We start from the raw sequence: 27171 nt of genomic DNA, 5'->3' as shown, positions 1-27171 counted from the left end.
GAAGACACCCACTTACCCTCGATCTTCCTCCATCCATTAGTGCACATATATACCTTCCCACGTTCGCTCGCACCGCTTAGATAGCTTTAAGCACAGGTATTGGAGTTGAGCTCCTGAGAATTTCACTGTGCAGTGTGTATGTGTGTGTGGGTGGGTGTGTGTAAGATGTGTTTTGTAGCACAGGCGGTTAGCTTTTTAATGATGTGGAGAGTGTGAGTACCAGACCCTCTTGGTTCCTTATTATTATTTCAGTTCAGTATTAGCGGAGCTTCTGCTGCTGTCCTAAAATGACCGGAGCGGAACGAGCTCAGAGCCGCCCTTCCCCAACACCCAAATACCCAAATACCCAAATACCCAAATACTCAAATACCCAAATACCCAAATACTCAAATACCCAAATACCCAAATACTCAAATACCCAAATACCCAAATACTCAAATCAACACATGCTGCCTTTTCAATTTGTGGAGGTTAACTAGGGTGACAAACGTCCGTATTGCCCGGGACATGTCCGTATTTCACGTCCTGTTTTTTTCAAAAAGAGAGGAAATGTCCTGCTTTTTAAATTACCTTCATTGGACCATTAAATTTACAGGCACTAGGGCACTAGGGCACGGGGCTGCGTGTGACCTAATCCCTTAATCAGAATGTAGACAGTGTGACTGTCAGTCAGTGCTGCCAACTTTAGCGACTTTGTCGCTATATTTAGCCAATTTTCAGCCCCTTTAGCGACTTAAAAAAAAAAAAAAAAAAAAAAAACTACCGACAAATCTAGCGAGTTTTTGTGGTGTTATTGGAGACTACTGGCGACTCTGAGATGAACACACGCTCTCTTCTGCAGCGGCTGCTGCCGTGAGACCCGCCCACAAGACTCCCACAGTGCAATGAGTATTGGAGCGCGACCCTGACGACACGGGTTGGATCCTGCGTGAGGAGTGGTGTGTTTATTTATTTATTTTTTACTCCTTTCTTCTTGGGTTTACCTGCTTTGAGATCAACTGTTCTGCAATTGGGTTCAACAACCCTCTGGGCTGGAGAGCTACTAGTCTAGTGTAGCACTCCATCCCATTACACTTCCCATTACACTACACTTCACTGACCCCTGGTTTAGGGTTAAGTGGCTGGGTTTGAGCTACTTTGTTAAGAAGAATGAGGTAAAAATCTCAGTCTCTAGATGCTCAAATCTGGAAGAGACAAACCACAAAAGACTTGCAGTAAAAGATGGCTCTATAGTGTATTGATAGAGAGGGCTGAACACTTTTGCACGTCACACTTTTTTTTGGATCTTTATTTGGTTAAAATTTTGAAAAACATGTATAATTTTCTTTCCGCTACCCTTAAAATTGTTGGTATTTCACTTAAAATCTCAATAAAATGCATTTAAGTTTGTGGTTGTGAGGTAAAAATGTAAAAACTTTAATTTTATCCATTGTGAACTAAACCCCACACGGCTGAAGATGAGCAGAATAAACTGTCCTCAGGGGCGAATCTGTGATAAAATCTTTAAAGTTTCTGTTTCTATTCAGACAGTAGGATGTAACACTCAAATCAGGCTTGTCTGTCTTTCTTTATCTGATCAGATTCAGACGTTTTGACACGACTCTGGCACCTAATCAACTGCGGAAATTATTGTTGGCACACAAATCATGACTGAACTGGGTGGACGTCTTTTTTATTTATTTATTTATCTATTTATTTATTAGTGCTGCTGTCTTTACTCATCCAAAACATACCCAACCAGTTTGGATGCAACATTTGTTTGTCAGTGATGAGTTTGATTACTTTAGCTGGAAACTCGCTGCTCCTGTGATCTGATTCCTGAGAAGACATGCCCTCAGGAAAATCCCTGCCAGTATTCGGAAGAGTGTTTTGATTCCCACGAAAAGTGCTAATGTGCATTTGCTGCAGAGGAGGGAGTAAAACCGAGCTTTTTCATTTGTTATAAAGAGCAAAAGCAGGGACTCTCCCTTATGGAAAACATTTTCTATCAGTTTTTTTTTCTTATTTTTGAATAATTAACACTGAACTTAACTGAGGAAAGTGAGATCCTGCAGTTCTTTGAATGATGTTCTGGGTTCTTTTGGGATCTCCTGGATGAGTTGTTCATGCCCTTTTGGAGTAATTTTGTTCGGTCGGCTGGTCACTCCTGGGAAGGTTCACCAGTGTTCCATGTTTTTTTCTCCATTAGTGAATAATAATAGTGAATCACTGTGGTTCTCTGGAGTCCCAAAGCTTTAGAAATGACTTTATAACCTTTTTCAGACTGATAGATGATTAATGACTTCTTGTTTTCTTATACAATTTTAAATTTCCTCAGATTGGGCAAAAATGTGTTGATTTTTGAGATCCTTTAGCTGCTTCATGTTGTCAGACAGGTTCTAGTTAGTCTAGTCTAGTTTCTGGCAGTAATCAGTTGGTTTAGGTTTTGGTTTTGGTTGGATTGGATTGCTTATTTTCTCATAATAAATAAAATCATCATTTAAAAACTGTTGCCTCCTGGATAAGGCACCACACAGGCACTGGAAAAAAGTAAAAGACAACTTAAAAATGATGATTTTCTTTGATTTTACCAAGCTGAAAACCTCTGGAATATAATCAAGAGGAAGATGGATGATCACAAGCCATCAAACCACCAAACTGAACTGCTTGAATTTTTGCACCAGGAGTAAAGCAGCATAAAGTTATCCAAAAGCAGTGTGTAAGACTGGTGGAGGAGAACATGATGCCAAGATTCATGCAAACTGTGATTAAAATCCAACCAGGGTTATTCCACCAAATATTGATTTCTGAACTCTAAGCTCTGCATCTTTTTTATTATAAATAATATGCTATGCTATAAATAAATGCTCTAAATGACAATATTTTAATTTGGAATTTGAGAGAAATGTTGTCTGTAGTTTATAGAATAAAACAAAAATGTTCATTTTACTCAAACATAAACCTATAAAAAGCAAAATCAGATTCAGAAATTTAAGTGATCATTTAAGAGTTGTATTTACTCAAAGTTTGTTTGACAGATGTAAGAAATCTGAAAGGGGCAAATACTTTTTCACAGCTTTGTATCTAATTGAACAGATTTACACTCATGAGCACAGCAGTGTGTGGGGGGGAGGGGGGGGGGGGCTATTTTTGCACCGTAACCTTTTAACCTCTAGACTTAGAGTGCAAAATGAATCCTTCCTCACAGGGCAGCAGCTCTTTTAGGAGGAGAGCAGTGTGTATCTGAGGGGTATCTTGGTATCTGAGAGGGGGCCGGGCCGGGGTTGGGTTGGGTGGGAGTAGGGGGGGGGGTATTTTTGGAGATAATGTGAAGGCCTTGACATTACTGACATAACTGCCTCCGCTTTTTTATCACTTATCTGCTCAACAGAAGATAACAACACTGACCAGACCGGCTCTCAGAGACGAACCCGGCTAACTCTCCTAACGCTCCCATCAACCTGTGTGTGTGTGTGTGTGTGTGTGTGGGGGGGGGGGGGGGGGGTTATCACTCTTAAAGTTCTTCAAGTATGAGGGTCTTGTTGGCCCTAGTGAAAAAAAAGTAGATTAAAGTATACTAAGCATTATTAATGTGGCCAAATTATTATTATTAATCAGTATATTTAAAGAGTGATAAAATTAAACAACTTTTTTTCTACTTATTATACTTTAATTACAGTATAAAAATAGTATAAAAGTCTTACTTAAATTGTGCTAAATGTACTTAACTGTACTAAAATGGAACTATTTTAAATATACAGTACTTAAGTAACATTTAAACATTTAAACTACTTCATGAATGTAACTTTATATTTGAAATATGCTTACAGTAAAATTATAATACATTTAATAATGAGCATTACAACTGTATCACTACTCATTTAATATATAGTATATACTTCATTGGGTATAAAATATATTTTAATATATTGTACTACAATTTTTTTTGTATGTTTTACTTTAATTGTGTTATTAAACACTGTATCCTACAATTTACTTATATTTCTATTTTTCTAATTATAATTCCAGAACATTGTAAGGATTAAGTGAACTACTGTAACAGATGTTTTGCTAAAAATGTACAAAAGTATATTTAAAAATAAGTATTTTAGAAGTGTACTTAATTACATCGAACTAAAAGTGTACTCCATAGTAGTCTATTTATTTTAAAAAATATTATATTGTACTTTTTAAAAAGTATGATTAAAATGTACTTTCAAGCATTTGATGGTTTTATTTTATTTAGATTTTAGGTAAGTACATAGATCTGTTAGTATATTTACAGCATTAAGTGTATTTTCTTTCACCAGGGGGTCCAGGTCGGCCTTGTAAAGGTAAAGTCTCTCTAAGCTCCTCTCCCCCTGTTAAACAGATGTATGATATACAGTTCTCTTGTGAAAGGAAAAGTGAGAGTGTGTGTTCTTGTGTACATATGTCTCAACTTGTGCCCCTCCCCAGTTGGCACACTGTACAGATGCTGGTAGTGCCTGGCACTGTTAGAACTTTTAGAGCTTTTAGTAAAAGAGGTGGTGCACCTGCATTTCTTCATAATCCAGAATGTATACAGCGTAGATCATAGAGAGGCCCTTATTAATGGTTTATAACCTAACTAATAACCATTAATAAACGCCTTTATGAATTATTTATAAACCATTTTAAGGAGCCTTATTTTAAAGTGGTATTTTATGTACAGATATTGTACAAATGTTATATACATGTACACAACAGGCCACTGTTGCCCTTCCTATCTACCTACTTATATTTTGTAACTGCTTATTAATGGTGTATAACCTAATTAATAACCAATAATAAACTTTTTCTTTATAAACTATGTATAAATCCTTTATACAGGAGTCTTATTTTAAAGTAGTACCTTATTATGAATAGATGTTGCACAAATGTTTTATGTGTATATTATTTTTTTTAGGGGGGGGGGGGTGTTGCTTTAAACATTTCTGTCATGTTAGTCCCATGCAGTTTGTCCAAATGGAAACCATATTTGATAGGCATATTTGCATATTGGATAAGCTTTAAAAAAAACACTTTCTTAAATCATGCATGTCACAATTTTTTTAAACATGTTTTAGGCTAACCTTCTTGGTATCAATTACAAATGTTACTAAACATTTTAAAAAGCAATCTCTATTTCAAGTCTCTAATCAACTGTTTTAAAACTGGGTTCAACAACCCTCTGGGCTGGAGAGCTACTAGTCTGTAGCAGCACTCCATTCCCCCATTAGACTTCATTTTCCAAAACAGATTTTTTTTTTTTTCACATAATGGCTTGGAAAATATATGGCCCACGGCCAAACTTAATTGCCAACCCCTGTGATGGAGCTTTTCTTAAAATAAAATAGTGGGTGATGGTGTTTAATTTCTTATTTCTGATATATTAAAAGTGTTGTGAAAAGCTACTGTTCCCCAGTTAGTAAAGCCTGAATTAGTGAGAATGTACAAAGCTTTAAAGCTTTTTAACCCAGGCCTCATTTCCCCATGAATCAGAGCAGCTTCAGATTCAGGTCCCGGGTGGGGCTCTAAGAGGGAAATAAATTTGGACTTTGTCGATAACGAGAGGTTGAGCAAAGCTTTTAAGCTACTGAGAAATACACTGAAATAGAAACGTGGACAGATACTGATTAGCCTGCTTGTTTATTGCAGCGGAGTACAGCTTTAGCGGTAGAAGGCAACGTCTTGCTTCAGGCACTTAATGCAAGTATTTGATTCAACTGAGCCGGAATATGGATTCATGATGAGATTTTCTGTGACCTGAGTCTACTGTGACGTATAATTTGCTGGAATAAAGGAACCGGTTGCATTGCTTATTATTAGTTTTAATTGGATTTGCTCTGAAAGGAACAATGGGACATTGAGCTTTTCTCTAAATAAGAAAATATAATAACTTGTGCTTTGTTAGATGTTATTGTGGAAAGAAAATAATGGATAATCACTTTAAATGCTCAAAATAGTGCAGTATTTACATGTGCTTACATTTAGACTGTGCTCTTTTCACTGCAGTAATCCAGGAACTGAATGTGAGTATTCAGTAATTCAGAATAATTCAGTCTTATACAATACTAGAGAATTTTTAATTTGAATTATTTAATTATTGTAAAGTATTCACCTATTCTGCCTATGGCATGGGCTGGTTGTGCTGGACTAAATAATCGTAGCCTGGTCTAAAGAACAGAGGTGGACCTGTTTGTGTGCTTGGGGTCATTGTCCTGCTGCAGAACCCAAATATACCTAAGCTTAAAGTCATAAACTGATGGCCGGACATTTTTCTTTGAGATTTTCTGGTAGAGAGCAGAATTCCGGGTTCCATCAATTACAGCAAGTTGTCCAGACCCTGAAGCAGCAAAGCAGCCCCAGACCATCACACTACCACCACCACCATGTTTTTTACGTTCAGTATGATGTTCTTCATCTGAAATTTTGTGTTAAATTTATGCCATTTTCACCTGGTCTCTTTCTTATTATTGAATCATTAACACTGACTTTAACATTGAGGCGAGTGAGATCTGTAGCTCTTTAAAAGTTGTCTTGGGTTCTTCGGTGACCTCCTGGATGAGTTGTTCATGCCCTTTTGGATTTCTTTAGATCGGGGTATAATGTGTTACTGTTTGAGATCTTTTATCTGCTTCATGTTCTCAGACAGGTTCTATTTAAGTGATTTTTTGATTCAACAGGTCTGGTGTGGGGGTATTTTGGTGTTTAATCGGGTTATCTTTGTCTGATGTTAAATGTGTTTGATAATAGGAAAAATGACAAAAAGCAACAACAAAAGTAATCTGCAAGGGGTAAAAAGAAATAAAATAAAGGCACTGCACAATGTCCCAGAAATCATATCAGTGTGGTCTGTGGGTAGGATTTAGACCTTCCTATAGGCTGGTGTATCAGATCAGTATAGTTCTGCTGCTCAGTGCAGTGGAGTTGCTTTATAATTTACAAACATTAATGCACATTAACATTTAAAAGTCAAATTTGGCGACTTGCAGATTTAAAAATGAGCCAAATTAATCAAAACTGTAATATAAAAAAATAGGGTAAAAAATAACAAGCATACACCACCATGTGATTTTAATAATTTCATTATGATGTTATATATATTTTTTTGCAGGGTGGCTTGACTGAATACACACTTTAACATTTGAAACCACACACACACACACACACACACACAAACACACACACCCAACAATGGCTGAAACATGCTTGTGTTAGATGTGTAGAATTCCAGTCTGGGCAAACCGGCCATTCTTTGCCAGTTGTTTGCTTTGCCTGTTGCTCACATTTCAGATGAATCCTTCACATGCTGCTCTGGATTCCGTCGCTCATGTTGTTTCCCAATACATGTGTGTGTGTGTGTGTGTGTGTGTGTGTGTGTGTGTGTTCTCCCAGGAAAACATGTCTGCACATTCCTGGCTGTCTTGCCAAACACTTGCACAGGTGTTTCAGGTGTTTCTCTGAGGGGTTTCCAGGCCTGAAGACCACGCTGGATGTGTTTGTGTCTCCAGACTGTGTTTCTACACATCCTTAGCTAAGGGCTATGTTATTCACTAGTTACACACACACACTCACAAACACACACACACACACACTCACACACTTACAATGTGTGCAAGCAGCAGCTTGTCCCAGAGTGTTTGATGTGCACCACTGTTCAAACATACGTACGGAACAATGGGCTCTAATTCAAATCTGAAATTAGTTAAATAAAAGCATAATAATCCTACATAGCTTGATTTGTGGGTAGTAATCAAAAATACACAAAAACACACAAGTTGCACATCACACAGCTAGATATAGTACAAAAGGCATGTACTAATTCTCTTAATTAATCATGGGTGTGGTTACTTTTGGGCATGACATGAAATAAACCAATCAGTGTGCAAGTTATCATTTCCTTTAAGAACCGGGTGAGCTCTGACTTTGGCGCGTTCGTATCTTAACAGTGCTGTGCTTTTTTTGCGCTTTTCACTAGAGAATACTGACTTGATCGTTCACACTGTGAAGATACACCAGCAGCTCATTTAATCAATTAAGGGAACAGCAATGATACAGTATTTTATTATTTATTCTGTTTATTGTTGAGTTAAAGCCTTAAAGTTGGGTTTGCACTTTGCAGTGTGTCCATGTGTGTGTGTGTGGGTGTGTTAGGAATGAACTCTGACGATTGACTGTTGTCAGGGTTTTAATCAGTCAGTGGCGCACCTGTGTTTTCCGCTACTAAAATAGCAAAATAGCAAAACCATCATCCATCTTCCTCTTGATTAAATTCCAGAGGTTTTTAATTTGGTAAAATCGAAGAAACTCATCTTTTTTAAGTGCTCTCGTATTTTTTTCCAGAGCTGTATATGGTGTGTATGTAGTATAAAAGAACAAATAATATAAATAATAATAATAGCAGTGGTAGAGTAATATTCTTGGCAGGGACTGAATTGGCTGTGAGCAGACAGACGAAAATAAACCCGCCAATACAGCCCCTCGTCTTGGTTGCCAAAGCTGTACCGCGTGATTTTAAATGGAGGGAGGTCATGTTTTATATTTTGAGAGCAGCATCTGAAAAAAAGCACCCGGTGATCCCTGTAGTATTTTTTCTTTTATTTTCTTTTTTTTTTCGCAGCTGAAAGGGAGCGTTTTCAATAGACAGGTAACCTTGGCAACATGAGACAGAGCATCCAGAGGTCGTGTAGAGATGATTGCTGTGATGGGACAGTGATTGGACGAGGAGGAAAAGGACGAGGGGGTAGTGGCATTATACTGTAGTTGTGGCTCTGCTTTTCATCATTAAATGCAATTCATAAATTCATAAACACAAATACAGTCTTTGTGTTCTTCTCTTCCTCGCTCTTCCTCACTCTATGGCTACGTTTACACGACAGGTAAAGAGGAAGTGTTTATTTTATTAACTAAAACTATAACAGAAATCTATAACAGAAAATATACTGTATATTGACAATATAAAAAAGGTCAAGTCTGGGTCCCATTTTTCCCTTTTCCATTACTACTTAGCCCCACCCCTCTAATATGTGTGTTATAAGCTATATGAACCTTTAAAGGGATTTTTCAGAAATACACTCCAAACAGAGGGTTATTAGGAATCACCAGCAATATGGCGGAACAAGTGACCAAAGAAAGCCACAAATGTAATAATTTCCTTATTAAAATGACAATAACCATTATAGAATTATATTTGTTTAGTACAGTTACAATGTACTATCGCTAGACAGTGTTGGGCACGTTACTTTGGCAACGTAATTAGTTAAAGTTGCTAGTTACTTCTCCAAAAAAGTTACTAACTAAGTTACTAACTAAGTTACTCCACTATAAAAGTAACTAGTTACCAGTAAAAGTAACTATTGCGTTACTATTGTGTTACTTGCACCCTTGGTGGCAACAACTGTAATCAAGCTTTACTGATAACTGGCAACGAGTCTTTTACATCTCTTTGGTGGATTTTTTTTTTTAATTTAGCCACATTGGAGCATTTTCCTATGTACCCATGATGTCCTGTTTAAGATCATGCCACAACGCCTCAATCAAACTTTAACTAGGCCACTTCAAAGGCTTTGTTTTGTTTTGTTTTTTGAGCCATTCAGAGGTGAAATTGCTGGTGTGCTTCAGGTCATTGTCCTGCTGCAGAACCCAAGTACACCTGAGCTTAAGGTCACAAACTGATGGGCAGACACTCTCCTTCAGGATTTCCTGTCTCTTACTTCTCTTTGCTGAAGCAGCAAAGCGAACACAGACCATCATGACACTACCGCCACCATGTTTTACATTAAGTATGATGGTTTTTTTTTTTTCTGAAATTATGTTTTAGTTTAAGTCAGATGTAACAGGACACACAACTTCCAAAAAGTTCCAGACATATTTTAATTTATATTATTTTCTTACTGCAGGTTGGAAAGCTGACCAGCTGCGGTTTAAAGACAGCAAACACTGTAAATATATTTATAATGTTTTTTTGTTAAACTGCCAGTAATATAATTTAGCTGGCATGACTGCTTTATTACTGTACTCTGCTCTGTGATCATCAGGACTCCACTGCCCTCCCTGCAGAGCATCTACCACCACAGAGTCCACAGGAGAGCGGCATCCATCCTCAAAGACTCCACCCATCCCCAGCATGGACTGTTCACACTTCTGCCCTCAGGCCGGAGGTACAGAAGTGTAAAATGCAAGACCACCAGGTTAAAGAACAGTTTCTTCCCCACGGCCATCAGACTCTTGAACACACCTAAGGAATGACCCTGCCTTCAGACTCTAAACACACCTCAGGTATAACCCTGGGATCAGACTCCTGAACACAACTCAGGAATAACCCTGCACTTTACTTCAACATGTTTACATTGCAGCCGTCACTTTACTGTTAATCTTTTTTTAATATATATAGTTAATGTCCATAACTGCATTATTTCGCACTTGCACTTTTTTTATAAATTTCTTTGCTTAAGTAACTTTTATTTTTTTATGTCTTTGACAATTAGTTTAATATTTATAACCTTATTGTATTTTTTTTGCACTTTTTCTATCTTCTATTTGGCATTCTTGGCGAAGAGCAAAGAAAGAATTTCATTGTACACTGAAACCCGTTTCTGTACTGTACATATGACAATAAACTCTTTGAATCTTTGAATCTTGAATCTGTGTGTGTGTGTATGTGTGTGTGTGTGTGTGTTTCATTTAAGCACATTAGCTCGAATCAATACGAGAGTCCTCCCAGCCTCTCCATCAGTCTTCCCGGATTAAAAGGCCCTCAGTGAAATGTTAGAACACATGCAGCAGCACTCAGTTAGCTCTCTAACAAGAGGAGAGAGAACGAGATGTACAGAAAGAGTGAGAAAAATGGGACAGATGCTTCATTTCTTTCATTCTTCATTTTTAATAATTATCAATACCATTTACAGAACAGGTCCCCTCTGATCTCAGAGTAGCTATTTAGCTAACACGGATGCACCTGTAGTTTTACACTGGGGCAAAAAGGCTAATGTCGCTAATATTTTTGTTAAAACCAACAGCCTGGACATCTAACACCAGGTTCACACTACACGACTTATTGGGTCATCAGTCGTTGTGCTGTTCACACTACACGACTGGTTGTGCTGTAATCACGAGTCCATCAGTTGTTGAGACTTTAACACTAAATGACTGATCAGAGACACCAGATCACAAATTACATCTTTTTTTTGCTGTAATTCCATTGGCAGTATGTAGCCCCTACTCCTGGCTCCCAGTCACTGACTGAGTCAGATATCAAGCATGCCAAATATTTGTCAGGTGTTTCCAACTGGTTGGCAATTATCTGGCAATGGCTCAGCAAACGTCTCTCAGTAGTTCACACTATGCGACTGTGCGAACGAGAGGTATTTTCCAATTTGCCTCTGAAAAACTGAAAATCTGGGCTAAAATCGTATAGTGTGAACCTGGCATAAGGTAGTTGTTCTGGATAAACTGACATCTTCATAAATTTTCTTTTATTGTTGATTTTATTATTGGCTTACAGTCAATGAAAACCCAAAAGTCAGTATCGCAAAAAAAAATTGAATATTATATGAGATCAATTGGTACTTTTTTGGCAGTGTGGGCAGTGTGCCAGGTCCTGCTGGAAAATGAAATCCACACCTCCATAAAAGTTGTCAGTAGCAGAGGGAAGCTGTAAGATATGAAGTGCTGTAAGATTTTGTGGGAAAACAAAACTGCACTGACTTTAGACTTGATAATAAAACACAGTGGATCAACACCAGCAGATGACAGACATGACTCTCCAAACCATTACTGATTGGTGGAAACTTCACACTAGTGATCAGTGATGGTTTGTTTGGAGAGACATGTCATCTGCTGGTGTTGATCCACTGTGTTGTATTATCAAGTTCAAAGTAAACCACAGTGGCTTATAACCAGACTGGAACATGTTCAGCAGTATCTATGCACAAATGCCTTAAAACAGTCCAGATTCTGTATAAATGTGAACTAGCTGGTGATTAGTCTTCTTCTGCTTCTTACAAAAAAAAGACACCAAACTATTCCTTAAAGTCATTGTATAATTTACAATCTGGTTTATAACTGTCAGATGAGCTGAATCAGGTTTGTCACAGAGGGAGAAACACTCAGCCTGGACTGAGATTCAGAAACCCTTCCATACTAAATATTGCAGCAGATGCTTCATAGTAGAATGGCTGGATTGAGCTTCCCTCTGTCTGACAGCCGAGTTGCCGACAGGTCCGAATGAAAGTTGCATGAAGGACACCTTTCACGCTCTCTCCGCCGGCTACTCCACCTCATTTATTCATAAGAAGAAAAACATGAAACATGAGTGTTAGCGCAGGTATAGGGGCGATCGTTAGCAGGCTGATACACAGTAAAATTAGCAGTGCTGGATCAGCACCTAAAGAGTTCATTTTACACCGTTTGGAGTATATATGGTCCAACACAAGAAAAAGTAAACATCAATAGTAAATAGTGAAACTGAAATAAAATAAAGACCAAAACGTATCCTTTTTTATTGTTCAGGTTTTTTTTTTTTTTATTAAAAATGCATTACATTTAAACACATTCATAGATATGAATCAAGTTGCAGTATAGGTACAACAAGAGTAATTTTAAATGCAGCGCAAAACTTACCTATTGCGTAGTTTAAGGTGGAGCAGAAAAAATGGTAGCTACAGAAGTTATCTAGCTAGCCTACATGCTGGGACTTCAAATGCCAGAATTTAATGGCCGTGCCATTTAGCTGGATAGCTAGCGTAGATTTCCTGAAAAAAACGTTTCAAGCTAGCTAGCTAGTTAACTTTAGGTTGTTTCTTGCGATAAGTTGCCCATTTCACGTAAGCTAAGGCTATCTAGCTAGCTAGGTTAGCTAACCTAGCTTTTTCTGGCAAAAGGTTCCCCATTTAACCCAAATTAAAGCTAGCTAATGCTACGTTAGCTGTTTCTTTTAATAAGTCCCTATTTACAATATTAATGTAATAACTATATAAATATATATATATATATATACCAATGTAGTCATTGAATTTACTTTCTAAAACGTTACATGATACTTTGCACTTTAAGTGAACACACTTTGCTAAAAATGTACAAAAGTATATTTGGAAATAAGTACTTTAGAAGTATACTGAATTACATTAAACTAAAAGTTTTTTAATACACTACATTGTACTTTTTAAAAAAGTATGATCAAAGTTTACTTTCAAGTATTTGATGAAAGCATAATATTAATGTATTTTAAATATATTTAATCAAGTCCATAAATCTGTTAGCATGCAAAGACATTTCTCAATATGTTTTAAGGACAATTAAGATTTTTTCTGGTTGTTTTTACTGATACTAAAAGTAGAATGTTTTTTTTAGCAGGAAAAAGAAGCTGGGTGTAGCTGCGTGGTGAATATCTGAGAGGATGAGCAGGGGTTCCTGTGGGGTCAGCAGGGATGGGGCCATGGGAAAGAAAGTGCTTAACCAGCTCATTAAATCTGAAGCCATTAATACCAGAATAACAGGGAGAAGTTTTAGGCATATTAAATTGTGTTACAGTGATGTTCTTACTAAATTTCTCCTGGGAACATTTAATCCCTCATTTGCTATCGCCCCTTTAACCACTTCAGGAATTAAATGTAGGGTTCGGCTCAGCCATGTTTGAGCTTTCTTGGTGCATCAAGGCTTTTTGATTTTACACCTGAACGTCTGGACCAATGTGTTTTAAGGTTGAGACAAAATATCAATATCCCAGTATACACTGCTCAGAAAAATAAAGGGAACACTCGAATAACACTTCGTAGATGAATGAATAAAATATTATCATTGAAAACTTTGTTCTGTACAAAGTTGAATGTGCTGACAATAAAATCACACAAAAATCATCAATGGAAATCCAATTTCTTAACCAATGGAGGCGTGGATTTGGAGTCACACACAACATTAAAGTGGAAAAACGCACTACATGGATGTAACGTCCTTAAAACAAGTTAAAATGAAACACCTGGTTTTAGAGCACAATAATTTATTATCCCGATGGATAGTTCTGGTGGAAACATGAGAGTTAAGGTCATTAAATTGAAGTGGTTTTATGTTTTTTGGATACAATCCGTGTTAGCACCCGAACATCCCTTTCAGACAGCTTCCTCTCACAGCGTCCACAGTTAATCCTGTTGGATGTGGTTGGTCCTTCTTGGTGGTATGCTGACATTACCCTGGATACCGTGGCTCTTGATGCATTACAAAGACTTGCTGTCTTGGTCACAGATGCTCCAGCAAGACGTGCACCAACAATTTGTCCTCTTTTGAACTCTGGTATGTCTCCCATAATGTTGTGTGCATTGCAATATTTAGAGTAAAACTGTGCTCTTACCCTGCTAATTGAACCAACCTTCACACTTTTACAGCTCTTACTGGTGCAATGTGCAATTAATGATTAAAGATTGGCCACCAGGCCTAAAATCCCACACTAAAATGACTAAAAAAGGTGTTTCAGTTTCATTGTCCAACCCCTGTAGATGCTTTAATGTTAGTGATGAGCTGGATCTTACAGTAGGCTTTGTTTCAGGTGAAGAGCTGGGAGTTGACAAGCAATTCTTCTGCAAATTAAGACACATCGATTGGCTGGATCTCGACAGTGTAGCTGAATACTCATCAGGCTCCTCACAGGAATCCCTGTCTGGACCACTGCCCCCCTCATTATCCCCAACACCTGCTGCCTGTTGATTCAGATTGTCTCTTCATTAAGCCCAATTGCACTTACTCACACCAATCAGCCATAACATTAAAACCACTGAGATAGCTATGAGCTGTTGAGGCCTGGACCGCTGTGAAGTCTTCATTTAAACCAAACCTTTTGCAGATAGGGTTTGAGACCCCATTTTTAAAGGCACACTATGCAGCCCTTGGTTCAGTGTTCTCAAGTCTCACGCTTTGAGCGTGTGACACACGCACCTCAGCGAGGTGGTATGGTATGACATGGTATTTCTCACGCTTGCCAATCCATCGGCTGCATATTATAATGTACTTTCGTTGAGCCAATCAGAATATAGATCGCTCTGTTGTTAGGCAGACCTAGTCAAAGAGGGTGGAGTTTCAGCCAGAGTGTCAGGCGCGAAGAACTGTCCGATTCGAAGGTTCTGAAACACACGTCGGTGAACAACTGAAGGAGAGTGGCGGCAACCCTGCACCCCCACTACCACCCAAACCGAAGAAGAACAGCACGCATCCAATCTCACTCCCACCAAACTTCAAAACGTGAGAGCCCTGCCTTGGTTGGTTTTATTACGAGGTTGTTTCACTTCAAACCAAATCTGGCAGGTAGTGGTGTTATCCACTGCGCTATAAAAAAAAGGATCTTTGGTGAGCTGGGTGGAGGAGAAACAAGTAAAAGACAGCAAGGAGGAAAATTGATGGAGGAATAATGGAGAAGAGACAGATGGTGAAATGACTCCAGTGTTGATCCCAGTATTAATGGACACAGCTGTCACTGCTTGCGCCTTGTGTCTTTGTCTTTGTCTTTTCTGTATGTGTGTGTGTGTGTGGGTGTGGGTGTTTGGGTGTGGGTGTGTGCTTTTATTAAATAAATACCAAGAATGTACTGTAATTCAGCATTGCTGTTCATTTCTCTACTTTTAAATGTGATTTTCTCAGAGTTTCTCATTTAGTAACCCAGTAATGGGATAAATGTGTGTTTGCTGCCATCTAGTTGTCAAAGCTTGGGAAACAGAATAAATAAAGATCTAGTTTGACAAGGAAGTAGAGAATTTGTGTTGGATCTGATGACGGTTATTGCAGAAATTAAGCAATAATAGCACAACACACTATTATAACTGATGGTATGACAAGAGAAACGTTAAGAAGAGCGTACATGTCCAACACCACCAGTATAGATATTAGGGTTTAATAAAATAATTCTGTAGAAGTTGAAGAAGTATCAACTCAAGCTTTTTACTCTTTAAGTAAAAGTATAAAAGTCCTGCTTTCAAAACTACTTAAAGTATGAAAGTTAAAGTAATGTGAGGAAAATAATAAAAAAATTTTTTTTCTAAAAGCCATGATGACTATAATGTTAAATATTAAAATGTTAATGTTGATAATATAATTTGGGATACACTAGGCTGCTCCCTTTTGTTTCAGCTACATATATGTTCATTGTAAATGAATGTATTTTAGTAGAATGTAAATATATTAAAGAAGTGTAGTTGAACTGGTGTTTATCTGGAGTTTTCTTGAGTCTCTGCACGAATCATCTTCATACTAGACTACATACATCTGCTATGTTCATGCTGGAGTGTTTGGAGGTGTGATGGATCACAGTATAAACCAATAGGAAGTCAGAATGGTATATGTTTATACTTCTCTACATCTAATCACAATCAGATTCACTTTATCTGGACAGGGGTTTTATTGAACGATGAGAAGGAATAAAATGTTCAGATAATTGTGTGAAAACTCTAGTGAAAAAATATAGATTAAAGTACTACTACATGTATTTAACCCCCATATTTTAAATATGTTTACAGTATCACTATATATACTGTATCACTATTATATTATATGCCAGGTATATTAGAAATGTACTAAGAATTAATGTTAAATATATGTGTAACAATATATCTATATTCACATTAGAATATGCTTCTTCTTCCTGTCTTTTGTAGTATACTTTTTTGTAGTATACTGTTACACCTCAGCCCATGTCTGTCCTGTGTTTTTCCCTCTTTTGGTTTTCTGTGCTCCTGCCCTGTTTTCCTGTCTTGTGTTTCCAGCCATGTGCTTTTTTGAGCACATGGCATTGTTTTTGTTATTGTTCTGTCTCCGCCCTAGCCCCGCCCTAGCCCTGCCCAAGCCATTAGTGTTGTCAACTTGTGTCTCATTTGTAACTCCGCCCGCTCATTACCTCCACAGGTGTCCCTAGTGTGTGCCTGTGTATAAATACCTCATGTGATCCATTGTTCTCTGTCTCGCTTTTTGTTTGACCTTGTCCCGTGTGTTTGTTATTTTGGTCTACAGTTCTGGTTTGTTATCTTTATAGTGTTTTGTTCCTTGCTTCTCAAGACCTAGTTTATCTTTTGTTTTATAGTCTTTAAGTGTTTACTTTAAGTGTTTTCTTTGTCAGTTTTTGGTTTGCTTTTTAGTTATGTCTAAAAATAAATATGACTTGCATTTGCATCCGGCCTCCTCCTCCTCCATGTTACATATACTTACTACTGTTGGGTACAAAAATATATTTTAAAATACAGTACTTTAATTTAATTTACTTTCTAAAAAAAATTACATGATACATTGTAATTTAGGTAAACTACTGTAACATTTGTTTTTAACAAACCTTGCTAAAAAATATAGTATATTGAACTACATTAAACTAAAGGTTTTTTTAAGTATGATTAAAGTTTGCTTTCAAACATTTGATGAAAGCATAAAATTAATGTACTTTTAATATGTTTTAGGTAAGTACATAAATCTGTTAGTATATTTACAGCACACTTTCTCAATATGTTTCAAGTATAATTAAGTATATATTTTTTTCATCAGGAGATACTGGATTTTTATTTAGCTTTCTTTAGTTTGAGGTTATAATTAGACTCTCTGTGCATATATGTGTGTGTGTGTGTGTGTGTGTGTTCGCACTGGTCGGGGGGGTGTGAAACGTGTGTGTGCACAGCAGAAGCAGAATTAATTGCTTTCATTAAAGTGGATTAGATATGAAGGAGAAATGGAACGAGGAATAAGAACAGACTGTACGCACTATTAGGAGAAAAGCTGTAAAAATGCAAATTCACAAACACCTGAGACCAAGAGATTAGCCTGGGAAATGGAACTGAGAGTAAGGAGCCTATTACAGAAAGGACACATTAGCATAATAGCACTGCTGGATTCTCACTGTTTATGGGTATTTATCAACTCTGCGTTTTGTGCTCTGGTGGTGGGAGGTAAGCGTGGGATTATTTTATTGATAAAAGAATTACACTGCCTTCTTTCTCTCTCTCTCTCTCTCTCTCTCTCTCTCTCCCTCTTTCTGTTATGAAGCTTCATAACCTCATTGATCACTCTGAAATTGCACATTTAGAAAAAAAAAAAAAAAAGGGGACCGGGCGCCGAGTGGTCCAGCGGTCTAAAGCGCTGCCACTATGAGCAGGAGGTCGCAGGTTCGAACCCCAGCTCATGCAGCTTTGCCATCAAGCTGCCGACGTCAGAGGGAGCAAAATTGGCCCTGCTCCCTCTGGGTGGGTAGATGGCGCTCTCTCTCTCCCCACATCACTCCCAGGGTAATGTCTGCAGCACAGGGCGTCTGTGAGCTGATGTACCGCTGTGCTTTCCTCCAAGCACGCTGGCTGCTCAGGCAATGCTGCATCAGCAGCAGCTCGAAAAGAAGCGGTGGCTGACTTCACATGTATCGGAGGAAGCATGTGTTAGTCTTCACCCTCCTGGTGTGTTGTGGCATTACTAGTGATAGGGGGAGTCCTAGTGAGTGGGTTGGGTAATGGGCTGTGTAAATTGGGGAGAAAAAATGGGAAAAAATTAGAAATAAAATTATTTAAAAAAAAAAAAAAGAAAAGAAAAAAAAAAGACCATAACTTGACCGAATCTTCGTCGGTGTATAGAAGGTCAATATTCAGATAAAAGCCTTTTATATACGAGCTGGTTTTCAAATTCAATACAATTAAACTGCAAATTGAATTACTCTAATATTACAAACTAATGAAAGTATAACAGCATCAGCACTGGGCAGCGCATCATCTCTCTTAAAGGTAATGTTAACTCAGTTTTAGCAGGTCTAGCACCTCTGCTGGCTGGTTGCAGTATGACGCGGCGAATGACAAAACAACTCCATCCATTTCTCATCTATTTTTCCGTCTTTAAAAAGTTTTTTTTAACTGCCTAAAGTGTCTAATTCTAACAGTTAGTTTGCGCTAAAATGTCCTGATATTTCCCTTATATTGTTCTATATTGTATTGTATATATATTGTATTGTATATTTACTTTATATAGCTTTCAGAAAAATTTAAATAACAAAAAAGATGCAGAGCTTTCAGACCTCAAATAGTGCAAAGAAAACAAGTTTATATTTATAAAGTTTTAAGAGTTCAGAAATCAATATTTGGTGAAAAAATCCTGAAAAATGCATGTTCTCCTCCACCAGTCTTACACACTGCTTTTGGATAACTTTATGCTGCTTTACTCCTGGTGCAAAAATTCAAGCAGTTCAGTTTGGTGGTTTGATGGCTTGTGATCATCCATCTTACTCTTGATTATATTCCAGAGGTTTTCAATTTGGTAAAATCAAAGAAACTCATCATTTTTAAGTGGTCTTTTTTTGAAAGCTGACTTTTTTTTTTTTTTTTTTTTTTACATTTTTACTACCTACAACCAGAACCTAAAAATTAACCTGTCTAACAGCATGAATCAGGGTAAAAGATCTCAAAGAGTAACACATTATGCCCCGATCTAAAGAAATTCAAAAGCAGATGAGAAAACAAAGTTTTTGATTCTTCATCTATCTCTGTGGAAAAATGACTGTAAAAGGACATGGACCACTCATCCAGGAGGTCCGAAAAGAACCTAGAACAACATCTAATGAACTACAAAGTGCATATATACTGTGAATAATGTGTGTAAAACAAGGAGATGATGCTTATGATGCTTGTCATGCTTGACAAGTGTATCATTTAAAAAATATTGCACTTAGGTTACATAATTCAATTAAGAAATTGAAATTTTTGTTAGGATTATTTTATTTTTTAACCTCCTCTGTTGGCAATTATGTGTGTGTTATTAACATTAGCATCATGAATATTAACATTAGCCAATGTGAGACAGGCCTTCAGTTGCTTAGAAGTCACCCTTTGGTCTTTTTTGGCATCAGTCTGTCTGACTGTGGATTGGTAAAGTCCAAAGTCCAAGGAGTCCACACTCAAAAATGAAATAGTATTAGTAATTAGTATAGGACTGTGATTTTGACAAAAAATAATATCTTAATAGTTTCTGTAAGAAAAAAAGATTGCAGTTAGGTTACATAAATGATGTAACTGCAATCATTTTAATAACTGATCACACCTTTAGTTACTGTTGATTTCATACAGTCAGGGGTGCAACTACATACTTTTTGAGGTGTATGCAAACATACTATAGCTATAAGAACTTAAAAACCTTCAAAAATTTTCCCCAGCGAGGCGGTGTGGGGGCTGGGGTGGAGGCTCCACAAAACCAGCAAGCTGATTGGCTGTTTCTCCTGAAAGGCGGAACTTTATCCTTGAACTGGCTCTGTGATTCGTGTTAAAAGATTTTCCATTCACACAGTGGACAGCGGCCTGTCTCCTCATTAATAATACAGCTGAGCTGAGCGAAACGATTCGGGTCCACTGAAAAATTATTCGGGGCTAAAGCCCCGGAAGCCCAGGCCATGTATAATAATGCACAGACCCCTGTGCATTATTATACATGAACAAACAGCAATTACAGAAAATGCCGACTAGAAATAATTTTCCAGCATCGATTTGGCGCCCCCTCTAGTGCAGCACCCCTATGCATCGCATACGCTGCATACCCCCTTTTTGCTCCACTGCATACAGTGAAGGACATTTAAACCTTTCAAACGGAAGCATTCCTGGAAAACATCCAGGAAAACTGTCTAGGAATCCGATCCAGACTAAACACTCCTTGCAGACAAAAGAGACTGTTAAAGAGAACCAAAAAACGAAAAAGGAAAAGAAAAAGCTGAAGCATGTTTGGCAACCATGTCGAAACCCGTGGTGCGCTTCATGAATATGTAAAAGTCCCAGATTAGCTTTTTCTTGAGTATTTTAGGATCAAAAACTCTTTTAATCAAATCTCTTCACTGAAGTGTAAAGTGAATGTTCAAATATTATCCACTTGACGTCTTTTTAACTCAGCCTGTTATTTTTTGGTACCAGTGATGAGACAAATTTGGGAATCTCTGGTGGGTTTGTGTGTCTTTGTTCTACAGTTATGTAGCATACAGAGTACAGCATGAAGATGGAGAGTTCTATGGTTTTACAGCTCACTGAAGCCTGATTCCCAGGTGGTCTTGTTCAGACACTCAAACTCTGTGTAAACAAGAAGATATGCAGAGATCAGTATCTCTGAAATATGTTACGTGACACCGGATCTCTCACAGTTGCGAGGACTGAGGATTGTTAGCATGAGCGGTGCAATTTTGGGGGGGCAGTGTTCTATCCTAGTATCACAGTAGACCAAGGGGTGTCCAATTATATTTACAGAGCGCTGGTGTGGCTCTGGGAAAATTAAGAGACCACTTCAGTTTCTGAGCGAGTTTCTCTGATTTTGCTATTTTTGGTGATATGTTTGAGAAAAACATTGGTGTTTTATTCTATAAACTACAGACAACATTTCTCCCAAACCTCAAATAAAAATATTGTCATTTAGAGCATTTATTTGCAGAAAATGATAAATAGCTGAAATAACAAAAAAAAAAACGATGCAAGTTCATATTCATAAAGTTTTAACAGTTCAGAAATCAATATTTGGTGGAATAACCCTGGTTTTTAATCACAGTTTTTTTTTCATGCATCTTGGCATCATGTTCTCCTCCACCAGTCTTACACACTGATTTTGGATAACTTTATGCTGCTTTACTCCTGGTGCAAAAATTCAAGCAGTTCAGCTTGGTTTGATGGAATTTTTAAGGGGTCAAACATTGAATATCAAACAGCGCCCTTACTATATGTGTAAACCATGCGGCTTATCAGATTTTCTTAAAAATCAACAACAATATTCAACAACATTCTGTGGTTAGTCATAATTAAAATCTTGATTCAAGTACTTTAAATGCTGGTATTTCTATGTATTTTGACTAAATTCGTAGTTCAGAGAAATAAGCTGACCACTCCTTTCTTTCTACAAAGGTTTGGTTTTTATTGCATTGTGTTCATACATTACACTGTGTACGTGAAGTCCCCACATGGTGATAATACAAGAATCTACTGCAGGTTCTCTCCAGTCTGTGGAAACTGAATCAGATGATTACAGTCTCTTTTACCAGGACATCAGAGAAGATCTGCTTACTGCATATGGATAACATCACCTCTAAAACTATCTTTCTGTTTCTTGGTATGGTCTTGGTCTTGGTATGACTTTGAAAGCAAAATACCTCACTGGTCATGTTTTAACCCTTTGAGTTTTGCTGAGGCTCTGTGTGCGTTGGTGATGGTGTTGCTAATGGTGAGGGTGTTGCTAATGGTGATGGTGTTGCTAATGGTGATGGTGTTGGTGGTGTAGAGTTTTCAGAGTTCATTGTGATCAAGGAGGTCCATGCTGAATCTCAGTAAAGAGTTAAAGAGCGTTCTGGCTGGAAGCAGACGGAAGACAGAAGTTCATTGGTTCTGCTTTAGCCCGGTCTCTCTCTCAGCTCCTCGCCAGGGGCTCCAGCATGGAGAACGGAGGACTGGAGTTGGAAAAGGTGTGAATTTAATGAGCTAGAGTTGTGTGTGTGTGAGGGCTTAGGCACTGTCGTGGTAAACGATGTGGTATAACTGGTCCTGGAAGATGCCGGCGTAGGTACGCACTGCCTTGGTGGTCTCAGAGTACAGGTTCCTGAGAGAAGCAGAAAGCATGGGTCATGTTAGCCAAGATCGATACATACAGTAATAACATAAAATGTATGGAATTTATCTGACGCTCTTATCTAGAATGACTTGTAAGGTTATTTTTTATTATAGAGGTCAGGGTCAATGTAGTGTTGGGAGTCTAGCCCAAGGACTCTTATTGGTGTTTTTGCGCGGCTACAGTGTGTCACCCAGACCGGGAATTGAACCCTAGTCTTCCCCATGATGTCGTAGGTCATTAGCAGGAGATGGTGTTATCCACTGCTATTGTAAAAAGGTTAATTAAATTAAATATTAAGTGAAAAATCTAATTTAAACAATTGTCCTTAGGCCTAAAAAAAATGTTTTTTTTTAAGGTTTTGAATATCCCGCTATCTTAATGAAGAAAGTGTTAAATATTAAAAAATATCCTACATGATACCTTGATAGTTTCTATAATTTTGATGATATTGATAAAAAATAAACAATATTTGGCATTATTCAAAAATGTGTTTGTAAAAGTCTTATATTGTACTAGCCTGCACTTATATGATGGTTATAATAATAATTGTTTACCAAATGTAGTTATGGAAACAATATATTTATTCACATTTCTAAAGTTTTGGGACTCTAGGGAACCACAGAGAGAGCCTACAGCTACACCGTCACCCAGACCGGGAATTGAATCCTAGTCTCCCACATGTGATGTGGTAGCTCACTAGCAGGGGGTGGTGTTATCCACTGAGGGAGGGGCAGGAGTAAACACGAGGTAACTGCATGGCCTCCATCCACATGGAGCACAGTTTTGTGCAGATATTTCCAGTTGCAGCTGAATTCACGCTTTGAATCCCAGAAAAATGCTCTTATTTACTTTTTAAAAATCCATTTAAATGCCTGATTAAAGGTCCGATTACTGTTATTTTGCTTATTTTGAGTTCTTTACTCAGCTCTTGATCGGTCTGGAAGCAAATCTATCTATCTATCTATCTATCTATCTATCTATCTATCTATCTATCTATCTATCTATCTATCTATCTATCTATCTATCTATCTTTCTATGGCAACATAAATTAGTGAACATGGCGTATGTACAGTATTGAGTTGTAAGTTTTATTTAATATCTTTCTCCAGGATATAATTCAGTCTGCACTCACTTGGCTTTCTCTTCCAGCTTGAGGTCCTTGATGCCCTCTATATATCCTCCAGCTGTGGTCAGACTTTTATCATAATAGGACTTCAGGGTGTCGATCACAGTAGCGACCGTTCCCTTCTCCTCTTCCTCAGCCTGTCGGGGAACACGGAAGCCCTCCGTTCCTGCAGTGAGAAAACAAAACAAGGTTTGTTAATGGTCAGTGACTTATCATTTCCCAATCATATATCAGAAACTCTGTACTTTTTTGTAGTCCCTACAAGCACAGAAAAATATATATATATACATATAGACTACAGGCGCTAGAGAGATTTTTGATGAAAACATGGTCGAATTAACATCAAATTAACAAATATCAAAAACTTGTCAACATTTACAGAGCAAATGAAGAGTAAAGAAGGATCTTCTGAATAACAATAAAAACAATATATGACTTGTGTGACTGTCTCTTATAAATACTTTACAATATTTAGAAGAGGGAAAGGTTACTTAAACAAAAAAAAAAAATCTGGAAAATCTTAAAACTGGCTTAGACCTCTAAAGGTAACCAATGAATTTTATGCTAAAAATCACTCCCCCCCCCCCCCCCCCCCCCATTTTTAAACAGTATATAGTTTAAATATATATAATACCATTTTATATTCATTTCTAATCACATACCCAGGGCGAGGACTGTGACGAGGACAGTGATAGCAATCAGTTTGTTCATGGTGGTGAATCTGGATCTGAGGAAGAACAAAAAGAGATGTTGTATGTGAGATGAGACAAGACACAAGGTGGCATCAGTGTTTCACTGCTGTTAGCTCTGAGTGCAGATTATAGTGTATATAAGGCCAATATCTGCTTTATCATCTAAAGAAAATCATCATACAATGTTCTGGACATGTTGCTTAGCATTAGCATTTAGCATTTCTTTTTGTATCATGTATTTTTTGTATCATGGAAAATCAACAACCAATTTCCAAGTTTCAAAAAGCATAATTTCTTACAGGGTCTAGCTTCTGTATATTGAAAATATATGTTAAGTCACAACAAGGAGCATGGACTGCCATGGGACACAATACAGGGCATTAAAACTCATATATTATATAGATGTATTTCACACAGAGTGATCTAGTTTAAGCGTTTATTTATTTTATTGTTGACAATTAAAACCTAAAAAAAAAATCAGTGTCTCAGAAAATTAGAGTATTGTATAATATTGTGTAATATGTAATCAGCTGGTGCTACTGACAACTTTTATGGAGATGCGGATTTCATTTTCCAGCAGGACTTGGCACACTGCCCACACACTGCCAATAGTACCAATTGGTCTCTGATTTTTGGGTTTTCATTGGCTATAAGACATAATCATCAACAATAAAAGAAATAAACACTTAAAATAACTGAAATAAAGTAAATTTTCAATGGTATTCCATTTTTTTAGATGCACTAGTATTTGTAAATGCGATTAACAAAGGTAAAGAGAACATATTTAAGTAAATAAATATATATATATATATATATATATATTTTTTTTTTTTTAAGTACAAGCACCAAAACACAATGGGTTCACCAGACCAGAGCAGGACTCCCTGTGTAACAAAAAAAAAGCCCCTCTAATGGTTAAAAAACAAAATTGGGCCACATCTGGCATTTACTAGTGTTGGGTCAGCTCTGGCAGTGTTGGGTTACAGGTGTTCCAGACAGTACTAGTATTAGTACTAATACTGCCTACAACAGTAACAGTAATCAGGGTTATTTTACTTTTATAGTTGATTAAATATAGATTTTTTTTTATTTGAGTTATTATATTAAATGATGCTATTTATGTATAAATATGTAAATAATTATATATTAATTCATCAGATGTAAATCAAAAAAATAAAAAAAAGAATGAAATAAAAAGCCTCCACATCTCGCCCGCAAGACAACATCTAGAGAAAAAAGCAAGATATAATAAAGACATAATAAATGTGGGATATTGCCCAAGAATTAGCCCAAGAATTAGCTTAGCATAACCAAATTCAGAGGCTTTAAGGAAATAAAAATTGGAAACTACCTCCGTTTCACAACATGAATTAAGATTGTATTAGTAAAATTGTTGTTTTAATATAGATTAATAAGATATTTGAGCTGGGTGGTTTAGCTTATTTAATAGCAAATTAAAAAATTACCAAAGTAAAATCTACCACGAACAAAGGTATGGTCATGTTGGTGAACGAATGCTTAACCCCGCTCAAACACTAACCATGACATCACACCAGTGTGTGTGTGTGTGTGTGTGTGTGTGTGTGTGTGTGTGTGTGTGTGTGCTGCTTCAGAAAAAGCTTCCAAAAATATTCTTTTTTTTTTGTTTGTTTGTTTTGCTACCGTTCTGATATTTTATCTTTAGTATTCCAGCAATAAATAATAAATATTACAGGCTATTTATTTAATATACAGTATACAGCACGTGCAATGAATCTAGTATTGTATTATATTACATTATTATTATTATAATATATTTGCTTTACAGAAAGAAAAAGGCTGAATGAATGAAGGCGGCTGTACTCACTGTCTCTCCTCCTCAGTGGAAAGTGTGTCAAGGCGCTTTAGGAGGTGAGGTGACTTTGGCCTTTCTTATATATATGAGCTCAGATGTGTTGACCAGACTATCCTGATGCCAAAGTGCAATGCTCGGAGATAATTGGGGGGGTAGGTGTGCGAGCGAGCGAGCGAGCGAGTGAGTAAGTGAGTAAGAGAGAGAGGAAGACAGAAAGAAAGAAAGAAAGAAAGAAAGAGAGAGAGAGAGAGAGAATAGTAGGGGAAAAGACAGTATAGTAAAGAATAAGAATGAACTTAAGATAATGTATCTCTGTATTCAGCGTAATCGACTCTAAATCTCTCAGGTCATCCCACAAATTCTCTGATGATTTAATCACCCCTAATGTGATAATGTGATAACTTCCTCTGTTAGCTTTGATCATTAAACTCTGATCAATCAGACCAGACAGTAGCCTTTAATAAAGACTGATGACACCAGTCATTAAAGACGGGCCAAATCCAATCTGCTGTCACATTAATGTGTGTTAATATACGCTAATAACCTCCTCCTATCACTGCTGTCCTCTCGTCCGGCCCTCGTCTAGATAGATGAGTGCACACGGGACGTTTTTTTCTTTTTTCTTTTTTCTCTCTTGCGCAACGGCGCCGCTATCACATCTGCAGTCCCAAGTCTATTTCACCTCAGACACGTCAGCGTGTTGATTTCGGCTTATCTGCGTGCGTGCGTGGGCTCGTATTCAGCGCTGTCTGGGGACTGAACTTTCTAGAATGTTCATTTTGACTTTCTGAAAGACTTAAAATCTTAAAAATACGTTTAAAAGAGTGAAAACCTCAAAAATAGCTTATTTTTGCAGCGTTTAACACTTAATTTTAAGAAAATTCCAACAGGAATATCCCCACAGATATAGGAATATGAACATCTCTGTGTGTGTGTGTGTGTGTGTGTGTACTTGATGTCCCTGTGTTCTGATGATA

The 27171-nt window shown here is 37.3% G+C and overlaps 1 protein-coding gene across 1 annotated transcript; it reads right to left on the bottom strand.

Moving 5' to 3' along the window:
- Nucleotides 1-21827: 21827 nt before the first annotated feature.
- apoc2 (apolipoprotein C-II) lies at nucleotides 21828-26318 on the bottom strand. The gene is made up of 4 exons (XM_022674238.2): nucleotides 26207-26318; nucleotides 24331-24395; nucleotides 23675-23834; nucleotides 21828-22530 (listed from the first exon to the last, which is right to left on the bottom strand). The coding sequence occupies exons 2-4, from the start codon at nucleotides 24377-24379 to the stop codon at nucleotides 22437-22439; spliced, it is 303 nt and encodes a 100-aa protein (XP_022529959.1). The 5' UTR covers nucleotides 24380-24395; nucleotides 26207-26318; the 3' UTR covers nucleotides 21828-22436.
- Nucleotides 26319-27171: the final 853 nt, after the last annotated feature.

The sequence above is a fragment of the Astyanax mexicanus genome, chromosome 6 (genome assembly GCF_023375975.1).
Source record: "Astyanax mexicanus isolate ESR-SI-001 chromosome 6, AstMex3_surface, whole genome shotgun sequence".
Lineage (NCBI taxonomy): Eukaryota > Metazoa > Chordata > Actinopteri > Characiformes > Acestrorhamphidae > Astyanax > Astyanax mexicanus.
The sequence above is the reverse complement of the archived record's forward strand: the minus strand, read 5'-3'. Positions and strand labels throughout refer to the sequence as shown.